Below are 22,115 nucleotides of genomic sequence, written 5' to 3' on the forward strand. Positions count from 1 at the left end.
AACGCTGGTCCAACTGAGGCGCCAGGTGGAAATGGCATCACAAGCCGTTCCACAGGACTACATCCAGCATCTCTACGATCGTCTCCATGGGAGAATAGCAGCCTGCATTGCTGCGAAAGGTGGATATACACTGTACTAGTACCGACATTGTGCATGCTCTGTTGCCTGTGTCTATGTGCCTGTGGTTCTGTTAGTGTGATCATGTGATGCATGTGACCCCAGGAATGTGTCAATAAAGTTTCCCCTTCCTGGGACAATGAATTCACGGTGTTTTTATTTCAATTTCCAGGAGTGTATATTCGATGTTAACAAATTTCTCTTCTTCAGAAATGCTTTCCTTGCCATTGTCAGTCTACATTTTATATCCTCTCTACTTCGACCATCATCAGTTATTTTACTTCCTAAATAGCAAAACTCCTTTACTACTTTAAGTGTCTCATTTCCTAATCTAATTCCCTCAGCATCACCCGATTTTATTTGACTACATTCCATTATCCTTGTTTTGCTTTTGTTGATGTTCATCTTATATCCTCCTTTCAAGACACTGTCCATTCCGCTCAACTGCTCTACCAAGTCCTTTGCCGTCTCTGACAGAATTACAATGTCATCGGCGAACCTCAAAGTTTTTACTTCGTCTCCATGAATTTTAATACTTACTCCAAATTTTTCTTTTGTTTCCTTTACTGCTTGCTCAATATTGAATAACATCGGGGAGAGGCTACAACCCTGTCTCACTCCTTTCCCAACCACTGCTTCCCTTTCATGCCCCTCGACTCTTATGACTGCCATCTGGTTTCTGTACAAATTGTAAATAGCCTTTCGCTCCCTGTATTTTACCCCTGCCACCTTTAGAATTTGAAAAAGAGTATTCCAGGCAACATTGTCAAAAACTTTCTCTAAGTCTACAAATGCTAGAAACGTAGGTTTGCCTTTTCTTAATCTTTCTTCTAAGATAAGTCGTAAGGTCAGTATTGCCTCACGTGTTCCAACATTTCGACGAATCCAAACTGATCCTCCCCGAGGTCCGCATCTACCAGTTTTTCCATTCGTCTGTAAAGAATTCGCGTTAGTATTTTGCAGCTGTGACTTATTAAACTGATAGTTCGGTAATTTTCACATCTGTCAGCACCTGCTTTCTTTGGGATAGGAATTATTATATTCTTCTTGAAGTCTGATGGTATTTCGCCTGTCTCATACATCTTGCTCACCAGCTGGTAGAGTTTTGTCATGACTGGCTCTCCCAAGGCCGTCAGTAGTTCTAATGGAATGTTGTCTACTCCGGGGGCCTTGTTTCGTCTCAGGTCTTTCAGTGCTCTGTCAACCTCTTCACGCAGTATGGTATCTCCCATTTCGTCTTCATCTACATCCTCTTCCATTTCCATAACATTGTCCTCAAACACATCGCCCTTGTATAAACCTTCAATATACTCCTTCCACCTTTCTGCCTTCCCTTCTTTGCTTAGAACTGGGTTACCATCTGAGCTCTTGATATTCATACACGTGGTTCTCTTCTGTCCAAAGGTCTCTTTAATTTTCCTGTAGGCAGTATCTATCTTACCCCTAGTGAGATAAGCTTCTACATCCTTACATTTGTCCTCTAGCCATCCCTGTTTAGCCATTTTGCACTTCCTGGCAGTCTCATTTTTGAGACGTTTGTATTCCTTTTTGCCTGCTTCATTTACTGCATTTTTATATTTTCTCTTTTCATCAATTAAATTCAATATTTCTTCTGTTACCCAAGGATTTCTAGCAGCCCTCGTCTTTTTACCTACTTTATCCTCTGCTGCCTTCACTACTTCATCCCTCAGAGCTACCCATTCTTCTTCTACTGTATTTCTTTCCCGTATTCCTGTCAATTGTTCCCTTATGCTCTCCCTGAAACTCCGTACAACCTCTGGTTCTTTCAGTTTATCCAGGTCCCATCTCCTTAATTTCCCACATTTTTGCAGTTTCTTCAGTTTTAATCTACATGTCATAACCAATAGATTGTGGTTTGAGTCCACATCTGCCCCTGGAAATGTCTTACAACTTAAAACCTGGTTCTTAAATCTCTGTCTTATCATTATATAATCTATCTGATAACTTTTAGTATCTTCAGGGTTCTTCCACGGCTACAACCTTCTTTCATGTTTCTTAAACCAAGTGTTAGCTATGATACAGATATGCTATGCAAAGCGATCTATGTACGTGGTAGAGAAAACTCAGTACAGACAAACCACATCCTCTAAATAAATGTGTCATTAAAAATAAAATTTCCGGACGAAACTACCAGAGACGATTTCCACTGTCCAAAATAATAAATGCAGTAATACAAACACTATACACACTCATATAACAAAGTAAGAGCACAAATGAAGTCTGGTGAACAGCAATCCTCAAATGGTTCAAATGGCTCTGGACTTAACATCTATGGTCATCAGTGCCCTAGAACTTAGAAGTACTTAAACCTAACTAACCTAAGGACATCACACAACACCCAGCCATCACGAGGTAGAGAAAATCCCTGACCCCGCCGGGAATCGAACCCGGGAACCCGGGCGTGGGAAGCGAGAACGCTACCGCACGACCACGAGATGCGGGCAATCCTCAACAAAGAAATTGTCGACCACTGGGTGCTAACTTTCCACTAAAACACATAAATAAATAACTAGTAAATGTTTGTAAAGCAAGGAATTCAAAAATGTAAAACGGAAAGTAGGCGACGTTCAGTGAACGGCAATCCACGGCATGCGAATTCCAAACCACCGCTGCTAATCTGCCGGAAAGACACGTCGTCAAATAACTGGTCAAAGGTTTACAAGTATAAACTTCAAGTTCTTTCTCACACGAGGTAAAAAGAAACTATCGTCCGCCAGTTGATAGAATTTCTTGATACATCAGGTCGATGATGGTGTGTGGATACACCACCATCGAGCAAACGGCTTCTCGAAACATGGTCCGTGACTTCTACATAAGCTGGTGGGCTGGGAGGGAAGGGGGGGGGGGCTTTATTATACTGTGGGGGACATTCACCTATGGTAGTGACACTAGACAGGTTTATAACTGTGAGCTTTGTGAGCGCTGTTGCGGACCACCCAAATACTTACACGGTTGATTTCCTCCCCGATAATGACGGCATAATAACTAACTGTCCATTCAACAATGCCAGAGCGTGCTTTAGTGGTTTTATGTGTTTGATAATAAACTCGCGTATATGTATTGACCAAAAAGTTATCCTGATCTGAACCCTGTGGAACACATCTAGGATGCTTTATTATACTGTAGGGGGCGTTCACCTGCGGTAGTGACACTAGACAGGTTTATAATTTTGAGCATTGTGACCGCTGTTGCGGACCACACAAATCCTTACACGGTTGATTTCCTCCCCGATAATGACGGCATAATAACTAACTGTCCATTCAACAATGCCAAAGTGTGCTTTAGTGGTTTTATGTGTTTGATAATAAACTCGCGTACATGTCTTGACCAAAAAATTATCCTGATATGAACCCAGTGGAACACATCTAGGATGCTTTATTATACTGTAGGGGGCGTTCACTTAAGGTAGTGACACTAGACAGGTTTATAATTTTGAGCATTGTGACCGCTGTTGCGGACCACACAAATCCTTACACGGTTGATTTCCTCCCCGATAATGATGGCATAATAAGTAACTGTCCATTCAACAATGTCAAAACGTGCTATTGTAGTTTTATGTGCATGATAATAAACTCGCGTTGATGTCTTGAGCAAAAAATTATTCTGATATGAACCCTGTGGAACACATCTCTGATGCTTTATTATACTGTAGGGGGCTCGTTCACCTACAGTAGTGACACTAGACAGGTTTATAATTGTGAACTATGTGAGCGCTGTTGCGGACCACACAAATCCTTACACAGTTGATTTCCTCCCCGATAATGACGGCATAATAACTAACTGTCCATTCAACAATGCCAAAGTGTGCTTTAGTGGTTTTATGTGTTTGATAATAAACTCGCGTACATGTATTGACCAAAAAATTATCCTGATATGAACCCTGTGGAACACATCTAGGATGCTTTATAATACTGTAGGGGGCGTTCACTTACGGTAGTGACACTAGACAGGTTTATAATTGTGAACTTTGTGAGCGCTGTTGCGGACCACACAAATCCTTACACAGTTGATTTGCTCCCCGATAATGACGGCATAATAGCTAAATGTCCATTCAACAATGCCAGAGGGTGCTATAGTGTTTGTGTGTGCTTGATAATAAACTCTCGTTGATGTCTTGACCAAAAAGTTATCCTGATATGAACCCTGTGGAACACATCTAGGATGCTTTATTGTACTGTGGGGGACATTCTCCTATGGTGGTGACACTAGGCAGGTTTATAACTGCGAGCTTTATGACCGCTGTTGCGGAGCACCCAAATCCTTACGCAGTTGATTTCCTCCCCGATAATGACGGCATAATAACTAACTGTCCATTCAACAATGCCAGAGCGTGCTATAGTAGTTTTATGTGCTTGATAATAAACTCGCGTTGATGTCTTGACCAAAAAGTTATCCTGATATGAACCCTGTGGAACACATCTAGGATGCTTTATTGTACTGTGGGGGACATTCTCCTATGGTGGTGACACTAGGCAGGTTTATAACTGCGAGCTTTATGACCGCTGTTGCGGAGCACCCAAATCCTTACGCAGTTGATTTCCTCCCCGATAATGACGGCATAATAACTAACTGTCCATTCAACAATGCCAGAGCGAGCTATAGTGTTTTTATGTGCTTGATAATTAACTCTCGTTGATGTCTTGACCAAAAAGTTATCCTGATATGAACCCTGTGGAACACATCTAGGATGCTTTATTGTACTGTGGGGGACATTCTCCTATGGTGGTGACACTAGGCAGGTTTATAACTGCGAGCTTTATGACCGCTGTTGCGGAGCACCCAAATCCTTACGCAGTTGATTTCCTCCCCGATAATGACGGCATAATAACTAACTGTCCATTCAACAATGCCAGAGCGTGCTATAGTAGTTTTATGTGCTTGATAATAAACTCGCGTTGATGTCTTGACCAAAAAGTTATCCTGATATGAACCCTGTGGAACACATCTAGGATGCTTTATTGTACTGTGGGGGACATTCTCCTATGGTGGTGACACTAGGCAGGTTTATAACTGCGAGCTTTATGACCGCTGTTGCGGAGCACCCAAATCCTTACGCAGTTGATTTCCTCCCCGATAATGACGGCATAATAACTAACTGTCCATTCAACAATGCCAGAGCGTGCTATAGTAGTTTTATGTGCTTGATAATAAACTCGCGTTGATGTCTTGACCAAAAAGTTATCCTGATATGAACCCTGTGGAACACATCTAGGATGCTTTATTGTACTGTGGGGGACATTCTCCTATGGTGGTGACACTAGGCAGGTTTATAACTGCGAGCTTTATGACCGCTGTTGCGGAGCACCCAAATCCTTACGCAGTTGATTTCCTCCCCGATAATGACGGCATAATAACTAACTGTCCATTCAACAATGCCAGAGCGAGCTATAGTGTTTTTATGTGCTTGATAATTAACTCTCGTTGATGTCTTGACCAAAAAGTTATCCTGATATGAACCCTGTGGAACACATCTAGGATGCTTTATTGTACTGTGGGGGACATTCTCCTATGGTGGTGACACTAGGCAGGTTTATAACTGCGAGCTTTATGACCGCTGTTGCGGAGCACCCAAATCCTTACGCAGTTGATTTCCTCCCCGATAATGACGGCATAATAACTAACTGTCCATTCAACAATGCCAGAGCGAGCTATAGTGTTTTTATGTGCTTGATAATTAACTCTCGTTGATGTCTTGACCAAAAAGTTATCCTGATATGAACCCTGTGGAACACATCTAGGATGCTTTATTGTACTGTGGGGGACATTCTCCTATGGTGGTGACACTAGGCAGGTTTATAACTGCGAGCTTTATGACCGCTGTTGCGGAGCACCCAAATCCTTACGCAGTTGATTTCCTCCCCGATAATGACGGCATAATAACTAACTGTCCATTCAACAATGCCAGAGCGAGCTATAGTGTTTTTATGTGCTTGATAATTAACTCTCGTTGATGTCTTGACCAAAAAGTTATCCTGATATGAACCCTGTGGAACACATCTAGGATGCTTTATTGTACTGTGGGGGACATTCTCCTATGGTGGTGACACTAGGCAGGTTTATAACTGCGAGCTTTATGACCGCTGTTGCGGAGCACCCAAATCCTTACGCAGTTGATTTCCTCCCCGATAATGACGGCATAATAACTAACTGTCCATTCAACAATGCCAGAGCGAGCTATAGTGTTTTTATGTGCTTGATAATTAACTCTCGTTGATGTCTTGACCAAAAAGTTATCCTGATATGAACCCTGTGGAACACATCTAGGATGCTTTATTGTACTGTGGGGGACATTCTCCTATGGTGGTGACACTAGGCAGGTTTATAACTGCGAGCTTTATGACCGCTGTTGCGGAGCACCCAAATCCTTACGCAGTTGATTTCCTCCCCGATAATGACGGCATAATAACTAACTGTCCATTCAACAATGCCAGAGCGTGCTATAGTAGTTTTATGTGCTTGATAATAAACTCGCGTTGATGTCTTGACCAAAAAGTTATCCTGATATGAACCCTGTGGAACACATCTCGGATGCTATCCGGTGCTAGGTCCGCGGCGACTAGCCGCCGTCTCATAATTTACGGAAGACATCTGGTGCCGCGTACCACCGGAAACATACCAAAAACTCAACGGATGGATCCATGAAGCGCTGTTGTATTAGATTGCAAAGTTGGCCCGCCTCGTTAATAAGAAGGGGTCACAATATTTTGGCTTATCAGTGTGTATCATGAAATATTTGACTGCTGTCTTCGACAACTATGGTTATAAATACATCACATGGTCATGTAGATATACGAAAACTGTTTATAGACATCAACTTGCCCATATACTAAGTATGTCACGACACAGATCTGTCATCTTGTAATCATATGTTTCTTATAAAACCCACGCGATAGGTTTCGTACATCGTAAATTCTCCGCTTTGCTGCTGGCCACAGCTCTGATGTGCTCTGTTACCATCTGTGACGAACGTTCATTTCTTTGAACCTCGTTCTCCGTCAGATAATCCCGTGAGTAGCACTCATAAGTTGCTCAAAGCGAAGAGAAAAGGTGTGTCATTAGATACTGAACTTCTAAAATTATTTGTTTTGCGATTTTTTTCCCTTAAAGATCATACATTACGATTTCCCTTCAGGCTTTCAACTGTATTCGTTGAGAAATGGATTAAATGTACTGAAATTAGATGAATCAGTCGATGAGGTTACGAAATCAGTGAAGAGACCATGATACGAAAGGATGCAAACAGTTCTAATATGCTTAATACTCATTTAAATGAATATATAATGCCAACTGGAAGATCTTGATTAGTTTGGAGAGCGCTCTTATTCCGCAACTGTGTGCTGAGCTGAAGAAGAGAGAAAACTGTTACTTGTTGTACTCTGAGACAAATTTTGGCCTTTAGATTGAAATTAACATTTTAGTAGAAAATCAAACTGACATTCTGAATACAACTGAAACCTGTATATAACTATGCAATGAATATTTAAATTCTTTGCGCAACAGGAATGTAGAAGTTTGAGCACAAAATAAGTAACATATGTACAATTTGACGTGATGTGAGTGTAAGCACTGTAAAATTTGTGACATATTTTGCTGTGGTGAAGTCGAAATTATTAATGAAGTAAAATTCGGTAGATTTAAAACTACTGTGGCCAATAATATAGTAGAAAAGATGTGTGTATGTGTTTGATTACTGTGAAAATTGCAGACTTTGACACATTAAAAGTAATATTAAAAGGAATAGTATTTTGACATATTTGAAATTTGAAATCGCATGCCTTACCAATGAAAAGTTAAAGCTAGTCGTCTGTATAGGATGAAGTACTGAAGACGTTGTCGCGTCCAGGTCAAGCGTAAACTCACGTCACGTCCTGTTGGGTGAGTGGTGTAAGAGTTAGAACACAGTTGTTAAGGCTACCAGCATTCCCTGGACACGTGCCAGTACCCTTAATTTAAAGTTCTTATTATCATGACACGCCCATTTTTCCCACTTTTGCCTACGATTCTGTTGGTCACAGCACTTTTCAATTCTCTCTACCTTTACCTTCCTAATAATTTTAAATTTCCATTCGAAATCTTGTGAGTTTGCTATCCTGCACCTATACCTTGCATATGTAAACTCATTGTTGTCGTTTTCTTATCTTAAAAAACAAACAGAATCAGAAACTCCTACATTCCAGTTATTTGAGGTATTTAATAATTCATTACATCATTATGTACAATGTTTGGCTGTAATTACGGTAGTTTGAGATTCCACTAGAAAATGATTTCAATTTTAAAACCTAAACCGATCGTAGAGTAGAACAAAAACTGCAGCTGTGGCAACTGTCCATTGCGTCAGACACGTCCCAGAGAGCGACTCTAACCCGTATTTCCTTATCATCACGAACAGTCGCCTTAACTGACTATCTGAGCGCACCGTCTCTGAAACTTGGTTACAGACGTCTCTATGTATAATTTTCTAACTTCCGAATAGTAGTAGCAGAGGTTATCGCAGGGGATGCGTAGCAACAAGTGGCGGCGGGGAGAGGAGTAGACCAGGGGGAGGGGGTGGCGAGGGGGTGGCGACCGTAGTCGGTGGAGTCCCGTACCTTCCTCACAAACACACAAATTCAGCTATTATGGAGAATCGAGGCGCCGGTTTGCTACATCCTCGAAACGACGTGAAGCAGTGAGGCGAATTGTCAGGAAATCGTCTCTCCGGCCATGTGTCTGGTAATTGATTGTAATTAGACGACAGTAATTCTGCATGAGTCGCTACATCTTACAGCATTGAATGCCTTCGGTGAAGACAGGCATTTGGGAATCATATCGTTACACTTTCTAGTTTGAGAAGAAGGTTACTTTACACACAGAGCAACTTATGAACGCAGTATGTGTTGCATGAGAAACAGCGAAACGTTGTCAACGATGCGTTCCGACCATCGACCTTCCGATACTTCTGAAATATCACAGTGTATTGTACTGTTCCAGAATCAATGGGACTATTTGGAATTAGGTTCCAGATAACCACAAGGATGTTGCAACTCACATCGCCTTGTATTATTGCTCGCAGGTACCGCTGATTTCTTGGGGCTTAACCACTATTCAACTTCGCTGATAACATCAGGACTACAAGGCTCGATCCCATCCAAGGAATACGATACGGCCGTCGTCACATCGCCCATCGAAGGGTACCCGACAGGCGAAGGAATGACGGTAAGTTGAAGGCAGCGCCACACATCTTTATGACGTATGAAGTAGAAATTTGAACTTCTAATCAAACGCTTGTGAAAACTGCCACAACCAAAAACAATAACCCAAATGAACTGAGACGTTGTGGATGAGCAGAACTACACTGATGTCCAAAATTAAAGTAACAAACTATTATTTCCTCGACCTCTGTGTGATTCACGATATAATCATACAAACTGCCAACAGAAGTCCGTAAGATCATGTTCCTCAGGGAATATGGCATTCCGGGTGACGGACATCCACGACCACAGTGACAGCAGGACACCTATCAGACTGTGTAGTGCTTACCGGGTAGTCCCATATCCACAGGCACAGACGGTGCAGCATGACACAGAGCAGACTCATACCAGACTCTCTGCGGTGGAGCGCGAAGGAAGAATGGAAGCATGGCAGTCACAATCTGATATGGCTCGCTGGCTTAATGTGAATCCTTCTGTTGTCTCTCAGGAGTGGCGACAGTTTACAGAGACTGAGACAGTATCCCGAAGACCAGCGCAGTGCCGACCACGTGTGACATCAGAAATAGCGAACCGTTATTTAGCTGTAAAGGCAAGACGATACCCCCTTAGTACTGCACCGCTACTGGCATCTGACCTCGCAGCGTTGACGCGTTGTATCGTGACAAACGGTGTACAGAAGGATTCGGCAGAGTCGCCTTTACTGTCGGTGACTTGCTGTATGTGTACCTCTGACGCGTCTTCACAGAAGGAAACGTTTAGAGTGGAGCCGTCAACATGCCATCTGTACACTCGAACAGTGGTCCGATTGTCTTTTCACAGATGAGTCCTCATTTGGTCTGGACAGTGATTCTCGCCGGATTCTCGTCCGGAGAGAACGTGGAACACGATTTCTCAATCCAAACATTGTGGAAAGAAACCAATATCGAGGAGGATCCCTAACGGTGTGGACCGAAATTATGTTGACCACTCGAATACTTGTTGAAGTCTTACGAGTAAATCGGCCAGGTTTAACTGGTGTCGGGTATCGCGACGACATCTTGGGACCTCATCTGCGGTTGTTGGCGCTGTTGGCCCAGACTTCTACTGGTGGACGATAATGCCCGACCACATAGAGCTCAGGTCATTGATGTTTTCTTGGAAACAGAAGATACTGCGCAGATGGCGTGGCCTGCACTCTCTCCCGATTTGAATCCCATAGAGGACGTCTGGGATGCACTAGGGACACGGGTTGCAGCCACCAGCCAATCTCTAAGATTTGTGGGCAGCCCTGCAGGAGGACTGGGCGTTACTGCCTCAACATGAGATTGCCAGACCTGTATTGCTGCCATAGATGGTCACGCCCCATACTGAGCACATTGACCAGTTGTCGGAATGTGTGTGCCAATCCGTTAAGTTGGAAGAAAGGAAGAAAATTTTGTCTACCGTTATGCATGTTGTAGTCTGCTTACATTATGTATTCCTTACATTGTTCCTATTTTACTGTCGCCTGTTTATACTGTTTTGTTACAAAATAAGAGCAACCGCGAATAATTTCCGTTTGTTGCTTTAATTTTCGACACCAGTGTACGTTCCAGCAATAAGTTATTAACACTTACAGAACCCTCGTTACGACACTGGAGTGTTTCCTCTTTGTACGGAACGCTTACCAGCTAAGACTGATAGTGAACATCCACAGAGGAGCAGCACGCTTCGTCAGGAGTTTGTTAACTAATTGCCAAAGCGTTCTCAGATACACTGATCCAATTCCTGTGGCAGACGCAACAAGGAAGTCGTTTTGCATCACTGTGTGATCTGTTGTTAAAATTTGGACAGCATACGTCCCTAGAAGAGCCAACTAATATATTTACTGCTTCCTCCTACGTTTACCTCGCAAAAAGAACAAAGACAGATTCGAACTCATAGAGGGGCTTAATAACATTCGATCTACATGTGGATCTTTTGCGACCACAGCGGTAAAAGAGCGAATGCCATTTGTACACGAAGTACCCTCTGCCAATGGTGACTTGTGGAGTTTAGATGTAGATGTAGATGTGCGGCAGAGAGACGCGGTGTACAGATATGCAGAAAACAGGACAGTTGTACGCCGGGCTACGGCGGACGACATCTGAAATGGAATGTGAGTGTAAATCACTGATTGCCTCATCGACGTCAAAGAGCATATAATCCTAGGTCCATATCGTTGACGGCAATCTCTATCAGAATAACAGGACCTGTTTTACGCTCATGGATTACGATCATTTTGGTAAGCGAAAATCTTCTCTGCAAAAATCAATATGGATTCTGCAAACAGAGGTCTTTCGACACTCACCTCGCTCTGTCGGCCAGTGATGCGCGAAATGCCGTGGACAAACGGACAAATGCTCCCAGGTTCACGCTGCATTAACTCAGTTTCGGAAAACACTCGACACAGCTCTGCGCTCTCGTTTTAATAAACATAATACAAGCTTATCGATTACTTGGCGAGATTCCTAATTGAACTCAGGATTTCCTGGGAGATTGAACTCAACACTCGTTTCAACGTGACGAAATCGATAGACGTGAAGCTAATTTCAGGGGATACCCAGTTGAATTGATATTGAATCGTTGTTGTTTGCATTGTATCGTGTACATATACAAACTAGCAACCCGCCCTTAGTCGTATGGAAGACATTATATATATGCGACCGGACAAGTTCTGTGACGGTAACGAATCAGGTGTACAAACTTTCCTCATAAATCAGTCCGTGTATTAGTGAAAAGAAAAATCCTACACAAGTTCCTGAGATTATACGTGAGATATGGGCTACACAGAAAAACCCCGCGATAGACTTTAATTTAAACATATTATATTGTAGATGACGCATTGGGCAACGTCGTACTTTGCGCGAGGCTTTCCACGAACGATGGCGTCGTCTGCAACATGATTGCAATCCTTGAAGATTGTAGGGAAACGCAAGAAGACCTGTAGATCCCAGGACTTGTAGCAAACCCTTAACGTAAATAAATATAGCGTATTGCTTCTAAATAGGCGAAGACATCTGTTACTGTCCGATTACGGCACTGGATACAAGTACTTGGAAACAATAACCTCCGCAAAATAGCTAGAAGTGATCCTCCGGAGCGACTTAAAGTGGAATGTACGACTAAACTAATTATAGGAAAATTCAGGCTGAGATTCATTGGAAGAATATCAAGGAAATGCAATTCGTCCACTAAAGAAGTCGTTTATAAAACTCTTGTTCGACCGTTTTCTGTGTCTTGCTCATCGGTGCTTGACCCTTACCAGATTGTACTAATAGCGGTGGACTAGATCCAACGAAGGGCGGCGCGTTTCGTCACGGGATTGTTAAATAAGAGCGACAGCCTTACGGGTATGTTAGACATACTTCTATTAGCAGACGCTAAAACAGAGGTGTTCTTTATTGCGGAAAGGTTCACAGATCCGAAATTCCGAGACCATATGTTCCGACAAAAAACGGGCAACACATTATTCCCTCCAGATATGTATCACGAAATGAACAGACCACAAAATCAGGAGAGTTGTAGGTCATATGGACGCTCAGCAACACATTTTGGCAATCGTTCTTCGCACACATCATTCGCGAACGTAACAGCACACCATCCGTTGGGAGTCCAGATACAGAAGTAGACGTGTGCGGTATCAGTGTAAGTTGACCCTGAACGGGATGATATGAGGGGCTTTCAGGAAATGGATGTACCACGCCGTAACTGTCTTGTGGACTCAGGGGACAGGAGATGAATTTACATACGAACGTTTTTGATTACTCTTTACCGTGAACATTACAGGCAGCGATTGAAACGTGGAGCTTACGGTTACCAGTCACAATTATTTTACTTCTACTACGCTGTCCAGACGTACAAACACCGATCATCAGCCGGATTTACGTCAATTAATGCGATATCTATGTGTTGTGTTTATGTCTTCCTGTTAACTTGCGAGACTCATTGCCGCGGTCACAGGCTCCTCTTCATATTGTGTTACATCGCATGCGCTCTGTAAATACTGAAATGTCATGCACTGGAGTGATCTTTTTTCCCGATTTAGCTAATCATAGTTTCTGACTAGCTGGATACAGCTCCCCGATGTTTCCTCTCTTACCACAACTTCTCATCTTTCAGCAGTCACCTTTCAGTCAGTTAATTGTTGTGTGTATTCTCTGTCTTCCTCGTCCCATGGAGCATGCTCAGACATTCTTAGATTACATGCAGTGACGTACACTATCTAATCAAAAGTATCCGGACTCCTGTTAGTGAATATTGATATGGGCTGTGTCCGTCCTTTGCCATTATGGCGGCCTGAACTCTACTGGAGACTCTCTCAGTGAGTTGTCCGATCGTCTGTGTAGGAATGATGGTCCATTCTTCCTAAAGAGGCGACACCATAAAATGCAGAGATTTTGGACGAGCGAAGTCGATGTTCTGCTTGTTCCCAAAGCGTTCCAGTGGGCTCAGGTTGGGACTCTGGGGAGACCACACCGTTTCAGGAAATTTATTGGGAGTAAGCCATTTGACAGATGCTGTTCTATGGTACGATGCATTGGCGCGCTGTTACAGTCAGTCGTCATCTCTGATCTGTTTCTCTGCTGTACTCAATACACAATGTTGTAAAAAGCGTTCTTATTCTCCCTATTTAAAGTTTTATTAAGCAGAGTAAGTGGAGCACTCCCTAACCACGAAAACGTTCCCCCACACGTGGCATTCGCAAAACCGGAATCTTTCTGTCAGACTGTTTCGGGACAGCGTGATTCATCACTCAGTATCACTCATTCCCAGTCATCCACCGTCCAGAGTCGTCGCTCTTTGCAGGAAACGCGTGGCTTATGAGGGCCTGCTCGACCACCGTACCCGTTTTCAACTCCCTACGCAGAGTCAGTGTGCTGGCTGCACTACAGGTAGTTCTCTGGAACTAATTAGCGAGTCCGTCCGCTGATTTCTTGCGATTGTTTACAACAATCTTCAGGAAAGGTCGACAGTACCTATCCGACAATATATGGGGTCTTGAAAAAACTACATTTTGCCTATGGAGTGCGTGACTGATAATTTTGTAATTTTTTTTGTTTATTTATAGACGCAATCACATGTTTATGACACAGTCATAACCGATTTCGGCCATACAATGACCATCTTAGATTCCAAAGGCTACATACACTGAACACAGGTTCATACGTTGACAGCACATGAACCTGTGGGTTCCTTCTTTGACAACGCATGAGCCTGTGTTCAGTGTATGCCGCCTTGTATGGCCGAAACCGGTTATGACTGTGTTATAAGCATGTGATTGCGTCTATAAATAAACAAAAAAAATTTACAATATTGGGTCTGTCTGATCTCGGTTTAGCTGTGCTTGTTCTTTCGCATTTTCCACTTGGCAGTCACATCACCAACAATCGACGATGGCAGCTTCAAAATTGTCGAAAAGTCCCTAATTGATCTGTTACTCAGCTGACACCTATTTAATGACACACATTTAATGTCACTGAGATACCCTGACTGAGCCACTCTGCTGTCACTATTTATGTGATGACAGCAAATTACTTCCCGCCTCCACTTTTATTGTCAGATCGGTCTTTTGTAAGACTTAGTTGTCAGTTCCGCGCTACTGACGTGTGCCCGGATACTTTGGATTGATTAGTCTACAGTGCCTCTGACTTTGGCACGTGTGGACTTTACGCTTTTTTGAATCCTCAAACACAGGAGGAAAAATACAGTTTTGCAACCCTAGGAATGTGTTACTACTGTGCAGCTGATCTGTAGTACAAGGTTCATTTCAGTCACACGTAGAATTCTTAGGGTCTCAGGGGTTCTCAATGAGTCTTGCAACAGACTCCATTTGCTTTACTCTTGGAACCGCTCCTCGACGCCTCCCACTTCGGTTGCAGGATGTACCGTGGGGCCTGCGAAAGCTTCTCCGCTGGGTGCACAGCCAGTACCCAGACTACCAGATCTTCATCACCGAGAACGGCTTCGCTGACCCCCCTGGCGTTCTCAACGACACGGGCCGCATCCATTACCACACGGTGAGTATCGCTGCTACACTCTGCGACAGGCGGCAAGTTTCTTTCACCTATTGCCACCCACTGTATGGTGCATGGCAGAGGGAGCTTTCCATTTGAATGTTCAAATCCCTTCAGGGCGTCCAGATTTTGTTTTTCCATACTTTCGCTTATTTATACCATTTTAAATTGTCACAGCCGACATCTTTCCTCGTTCTTCTAAAATCCCAACTTCGGCTCAGTCACTAAAAACCTGGGTACCGACCTTTTCTTTCCGTCCTTCTTTATGGGTACCAGCTCAATCACCACAGTATATTTTCACGGGGATAGGAGCGGCAAATAATGGCAGATATCTTTCCATGTTTCTATTCTTTAATGCCAACTGCATTCTCACACAAGCGGGGAGTAAATATTCCCAGTATAAATGAAGTTGCTTATTTAGTTTTCTGATTATTGTTGATGAAATTACTAAACCACTCTCGACCTCCTTATCCAAAATCGAGCCTTCATTTATTTAAAATGGCATTGAAACCCAGACTCCAGTGACAGAATGCATTACAACGACCACTAAACCCACGAATGTAAAACTCCACCCATCTGACCTCGTTACACGTCGCATCACCTACGTAAGCAATGCCTCAACGTAGACTCTCTAGCTACTATTAACCGCACTCCACTCCACACGTTCCCTAGAGGATAAACTGAGGCCACTTACTACGAAACCAGAGTTCACTGTACCCATACATCCCAACGTATTCCTTATCATCCTTAATGCTCCTTTAATACCTTTCCAGCAGCTGAAGATATATACCGATTTATCACAATAGCCCTGCAAAACATTCACACTTTTGTACGCTCTCACACACACCAACAAATACCGCTATCGCCGCATTCCATCTTCCACCTCACTGTAATAACTATCTAGCTCCGCAAACAGGCTCATTTTCTTTCGAAGTCTTATCAAACTCAGTGAAACCTACTCTTTCCCTCCCTTTCTCAACCCAAATGTTGTGACAGTTGTACAAATTATTTTATTCCTACATCCACTTCCTAAACACCAATGCCCTGTGGTTACTTACTTGGCAGTCTTATCTGGCACTGTAAAGGCATCCACAAACATGTTGAATTACACCCGCCTCTATCCACTATCCGGTGTGGCTTCCATAGAGGAAATAGTCATCTTTGGGAAGGCTAACTTCCAAGAGATGACTATTTCCTCTACCCAGTCTACTTTCTGTAGCAACAATGCAACAAGTGTCGATACTCCCTCTTTCTGTCCCCATACGCTATTCCGCCGTCCTGTTCAAACATCACTGGCATTCACTTCCAATCAGTTATATCTTCCAACTGCTTACCTCCTGACTAACTGTCTATCTTATCCAACAATAATAATTTGATTACCAAATTTTCACCTAGATGCAGGCGTTCCCCCAAGTATCCATCATTTACCTCCTGTACAAAGCTGTCATAACCAAACTTTTCCGCCGGCCGGTGTGGCCGAGCGGTTCAAGACGCTTCGCTACGGTCACAGGTTCGAATCCTGCATCGGGCAGGATTGTCCTTAGGCTAGACAGGTTTAAGTAGTTCCAAGTTCTAGGGGACTGCTAACCTCAGATGTTAAGAGTGCTCAGAGCCATTTTAACCAAAGTTTTCCCGTTCTATGTATGTACTTCAATAAACCGATGACACGCATTCTTTGTCATTCATCCTTTGTCCTCAATTTGACTAAGGAGTCCCTCTAACTCCATATCAACAATTTCACTTACTGATGTAACCGAAGGTGGAAACACCAGATGCCGCAGTGGAGACACATCAGTCGAATAACACCTGCTGACGTCCACAAAAAACAGAAGATAGTGAGCCGACCGCAGATGACTAGTCGTAATGCCTGCTAAATACTGGATGAGCAATGGATATCACGTAATCTGTACATGGAAAATAAACCAACTATTAAATGAGTCTTAATTCCAACTTCTGGGGATATTTTCAGGGTTACCTCTCCGCTGTTCTACGAGCCATCAACGAGGACGAAATACCGGTGATCGGCTACAGCGCCTGGGCTCTGATCGATACTCTAGAGTGGATGGATGGATATACGTGAGTAGAACCGTTTACAGCTTTCTCCGTTTCCTTTTTCTTCACGATTCGGGCTCTTACCCCAAACTACATTTCTTCTTTCCACATATCTTTAAATTTCCACTACTGACATGTTCAAAAACTCTGCTACTGTACACGCTACAAATATTCTTCCCTGTCAGTTTCCCCTAAACTTATCCTTCCACATCTCAACTTAGCAAGCCTGGAATATTTTAAAGCGTTCTCACCAACTTGTCTCTTTCTCTTGTACATATCCTGCGTAATATCTCTTTAACGTGTAGTTTATGTTACGAATCTACTTTTACCGGCTCACTTCTCGAATTCTCCCACTATCTGCTTCCCATTTTCTCTCGCTGTCCACCCGTCTGTTTCGTCCAGTTATGGGCCTTAGAAGAACAGTTCCAAGACTTGAGACTGATTGCTGGCGCGCATCTGGAGACAAGTCTATTTCTCTTGGCAGAGGCTTCCTTCACCAAAGATAGAACTTTATTGGTTGCATCCTGATGTTAAACTTGGCGGAATTCTTTCACTTTTTAATCTTCAATTAGCTGTTGTCGTTTGGGGTACTCTCTCTTTGATTTCTCTTTGTTTTGGTATAATCAAATTTTCTTTGAGACATTTGAGTCTCTTCTTTATCTACAATAGAGATGAGACACAAATGTCTCAAGGAAAATTTAATCATACCAAATCTATAGATCATCTACGTCTGAGCTACAGGCAGGATTTTAGCCATTATGTCCAACACTGGCGTGTTTCTCCAACGCCGGAGAGCATCGGCGATAGTGATGGTCTAAGGAGGGGAAAATAAGATCAAGATGGTATAATGGCTAACGCACCTGTCTAGAATGTAAGAAGACCCAGGTTCAAGTCCTGGTCATGGTACAAAATTTTAATTCATTTCTGGAGCTTCTATAATTTCTCTTTGTATTGTTTATCCTTGTACAGATTTTGCTGTAAGTGATCTGTCCATTTCCATTAACAGTTCTTCCAAATCCTTACCATTTTCGGCCTGTTCGTCTCAGGTTTTGTGCAGTTCGCTGTGCTGGTGTCTCGTCATTTCTGCAACCTACATCCATTTGAGCCTGCTCGCTGCTGGTCTCCTGCTGCAGGTTTTACCGCCTCTTACTCCACCACCCCCCGCCCCCCATCCTACCAACACCACCACTACCATCAAACTTGACTCCTTACAATGTGCCCCATCCCTTCCCGTAATCAAGTTGTACCACGAATTACTTCCTTCTCCAGCTCGGTTTAATATATCTTCGTTAGTTATTTGCTGCACCCACCTAGTCTTCAGCATTCTTCTGTAGTATCATATGTCCAAATTTCCTATTGTCTTCTTGCTTGAACTTCTTATTGTCCACTTTTCACTTCTAAATAAGACTACACCTCAGACAAATACCTTCAGAGAAGAAGCCGTAACATTTAAATTTATATTAGCCACGCTTTATCTATCTATTGGCAGCCTCCTTACTTTGGCCATTCTCAGTTATTTTGTGGCCCAATTAGCAAAAGTCATCTAATAGCTACAGTGTCTTGTTTCTTAATCAGATTTATAAAGCATCGCCCGCATATACTATTACTCTCCCCTAATCTCAAGCTTTTTTATTACTCCCCGTCGATATGTTATTCCGAAATTTTTGTAGAGATTGTACGTTACCCACATGCCTCCATGATGGACACAACAGCATTTAAAAATATACAGTGTGTTTCAGATTCAACAAATAGACACTTTTCCTTGCAAACGTTGCTTTCGCTCCTTTTCAGGTAAAATGTGTTTTAACCACAACGGTAAAGATGGATATAATGGTGTCTCTTACGTTGCTTGGAAACTGTTGAGAAATAGAGAAGACAGACCCCACTTCTGAGTATAGAGGAATACTGGAGCAAAAGTTGATATGTTGAAAAGAGGTTACACAACTGAACATTTTTGTGAAAGAAACTTCTTTCTTATTTTGCACCATTTAGGTAATATAGTTAAAAACACAGTCTGGAAAAAGATAAAGAATTGTAGGATAATGGACGTGCTTTTTGATGTTGCAATACAGGAAAGGCTATTCCTTCCACTTTCAACTAACATGAAAAATCACTTTCAGTTCCAACATTTATTACAAATTATTAGAGAATAACACATTTTTCTGTTTTGGTTTACTATAACTGGTGTTCAAAATTGTTTCCGTTTTGTTCTAAGCAAAATCATGCCTCAGCCTCCCTTTGGACTTTGACCTCCGTGGAGTACCTCTGCATCAGCGAATTCTTTCATCACATCTCGCTTCGTAGGGCATTGCTGGTAAATAATGTCTTTCATATCCCTCTCCCCCGAAATAAATAATCAAGGGTGTTAAACATAGAGAGTATGGCGTCCAAGACACTGACACTGCTCTACCGACCTATTGACCATGGAAAGTTTGATTAACGGTACGCCTGGCAATCAAGAAAAGAAGTTGTGCACACTCAAACCTAGATACAACCACATTAACAACAGTGGTGCAGGTGGAAAATATTTTAATTTTTCTGCCTGCGCATGGTGAAGAACTTCAAAGCAACGTTTACTATTTAACTGTTCATCAGTAAAAATAAGGTTCGAGAACCTTGTCATGGATGAAGCCAAACCAGGTTTCTGTGCTCCAGATGTCCTGCTGACATGACCAGTTATGGTTTCCTTCTGACTAACAGTAAGGAATCTTAATATTTACCTAGCCATTAGATTTGAAAGTAGTTTCACGTGTCGACAATACGAATGGCGTTACTTCCATATTTCGAGTGATAAAACAAGTGCGGAAGGCGAATCTTGTCTGGAAATGATCTTCACTTAATGCCTGATAAACGTGGATGTTATGCGTACCTAATCAGCTATCGTGTAAAATACGGCAGGCAGTACCTCCACTCACGTGGAAACTAGTACTTCTCTTCCTGTAGAAATACGTGAGTCGAGATTTAGTGTAGCAAGATTATCTGCACTGACATAGACTCCAACACGTCAACTGACTGGCTAATTGCGATTGTGTGCAGACTGCACCTGATCACAGTTGCGAGTTCGTGCCTCAAGTCGCTTAAAATCGTGTCGTATCCGCGCCGATCTGAATGTATCCCTGCGCAAAATCCTTTGCTTGTTGGTAATTCTGGCGTTCTTCCTCGGATAACTCTTCCTTAGAGTACGTCATTACTGAACGAATAGCTGAGGACCACCAGTCTTTGACAACGCACAGAACACGACGTATCCTGTTAGACGTGAGTACTGGCAAGAGCCGAAGAGGAACGCAAGCTGCACCGACTACCGCCAGCTCTTAGCACTTGGCTTTGCTTGCCTGGCGAGACGTGGCACGTTTCCACGAAGAGTTTTCTTATGATATCGCCGAATATTTCAACAAAAAAATCTTCAGTTTTAAGAACTCTTTTCGACCGCATTCTTCCTTACCTGTGTTCCCGTTTGAGTTCGTTGTGACCATTTTTACCAGCCAGCGAGATGGCTCGGTTTTTAGCACTCTGCAGTTGCAGCCAGGAGGACGGAGGTTCCAATACCGGTCCTGCCATCCGGGTTCATGTTTTCCGTGTGGTTTCCCTCAACTGACTGAGGCAAATACTGGCACGGTTCCTTCCCTCGCCATCCTTCCCTCTGCCTCTGATCACCTCGTCGTCAATGGACGTTAAACCCTTATCTCCCTTTTTTCTTCCACTTTCCAGCCAATTCCAAGCAATATACAGTTTAGCATTCTGTTCGCTTTTATTAGTTTGCCGAAAACACATTTTTCCCGAAAGAGGCGGGAACGCATCTTCTCAGAGAAAAAGTGCCAACAGACTACACCTGAAGACCAGGTACATGCCGCATATACGTAGGGACTTCGAAGAGGAAGTTACACACATAGTCCCACGACAAGACAATTACGCAGAAAGGGCAGTGCGCTGTCAGAAGAGACTACGTGTGCCAGGTGTCTTGCACACACAGTTCTGCTTCGGTACGGGTAACAGTGGCACCATAGTGTGGCAGTAAAAATGGCGCGGCAGTTGGAAAATTACTTCAGAACTGAAGTACGTGCAACAGTACGATTCCTGTAGGCAGAACGTATAAACTGCACAGAAATTCACCATGAAGTTCTGGCGGTCTACGGACCACGGACTACAGTCCAGTTGTAGTGGGATGATGCCCATCGGAATTTCGCGGTCTTGCATCATTTGAATTCCATCTTTTCGGCAAGTTGAGACAACATCTGGGCTTTGAAATGGAGATAGAGTATGACCACTGTGTTCGTATGCGAACTAGTCGCTGACCCTTCCCACACAGCTCCCGACAGTGTTGGCTTCGGTTACACAGCTTGAGACTGTCGCCAATGGGCGTTACTGTCAGAGACCAGACGTGGGAATCCATGTGACACAAAGCACGTTTCAAATATCCCCCGTTAGTCCAGTACTCTGGCCTTCCGGTGTACTCCCAGACTGAATTTGACTTGTCACCTGTGGTCGAGTAGGAGATTGTTCAGAGGAGGAAGCCGATCGGGAGGCCACCTTAGATCGTCCAACAGACAGGATTTGGGCGCTATCTGCTCTTGAGTTTTCGTTACTCTCTACAGTAGAATATTGCAGGGATGTTAGTAGTCTTAGTTCGTCTGTGTAGAGCAGTTTTTCACAATCTTTAGTAAGGATAGGAACTGTGTTTGCCGTGAGCTGATGCGAGCCGAGTTGGTGATACTTCACTCTC

At 43.1% G+C, this 22,115-nt stretch overlaps 1 protein-coding gene across 1 annotated transcript in view; it reads left to right on the forward strand.

The window, feature by feature from the left end:
• LOC126281575 (myrosinase 1-like) overlaps positions 1 to 22,115 on the forward strand; it is a 113,226-nt gene that overhangs the window by 82,174 nt on the left and 8,937 nt on the right. Inside the window, exons 8-10 of the mRNA XM_049980652.1 lie at positions 9,191 to 9,333; positions 15,209 to 15,346; positions 17,313 to 17,419. Of these exons, the coding sequence (XP_049836609.1) occupies positions 9,191 to 9,333; positions 15,209 to 15,346; positions 17,313 to 17,419 (388 nt within the window). The remainder of the gene's footprint in view (positions 1 to 9,190; positions 9,334 to 15,208; positions 15,347 to 17,312; positions 17,420 to 22,115) is intronic.

Source organism: Schistocerca gregaria, chromosome 7 (assembly GCF_023897955.1).
Source record: "Schistocerca gregaria isolate iqSchGreg1 chromosome 7, iqSchGreg1.2, whole genome shotgun sequence".
NCBI lineage: Eukaryota > Metazoa > Arthropoda > Insecta > Orthoptera > Acrididae > Schistocerca > Schistocerca gregaria.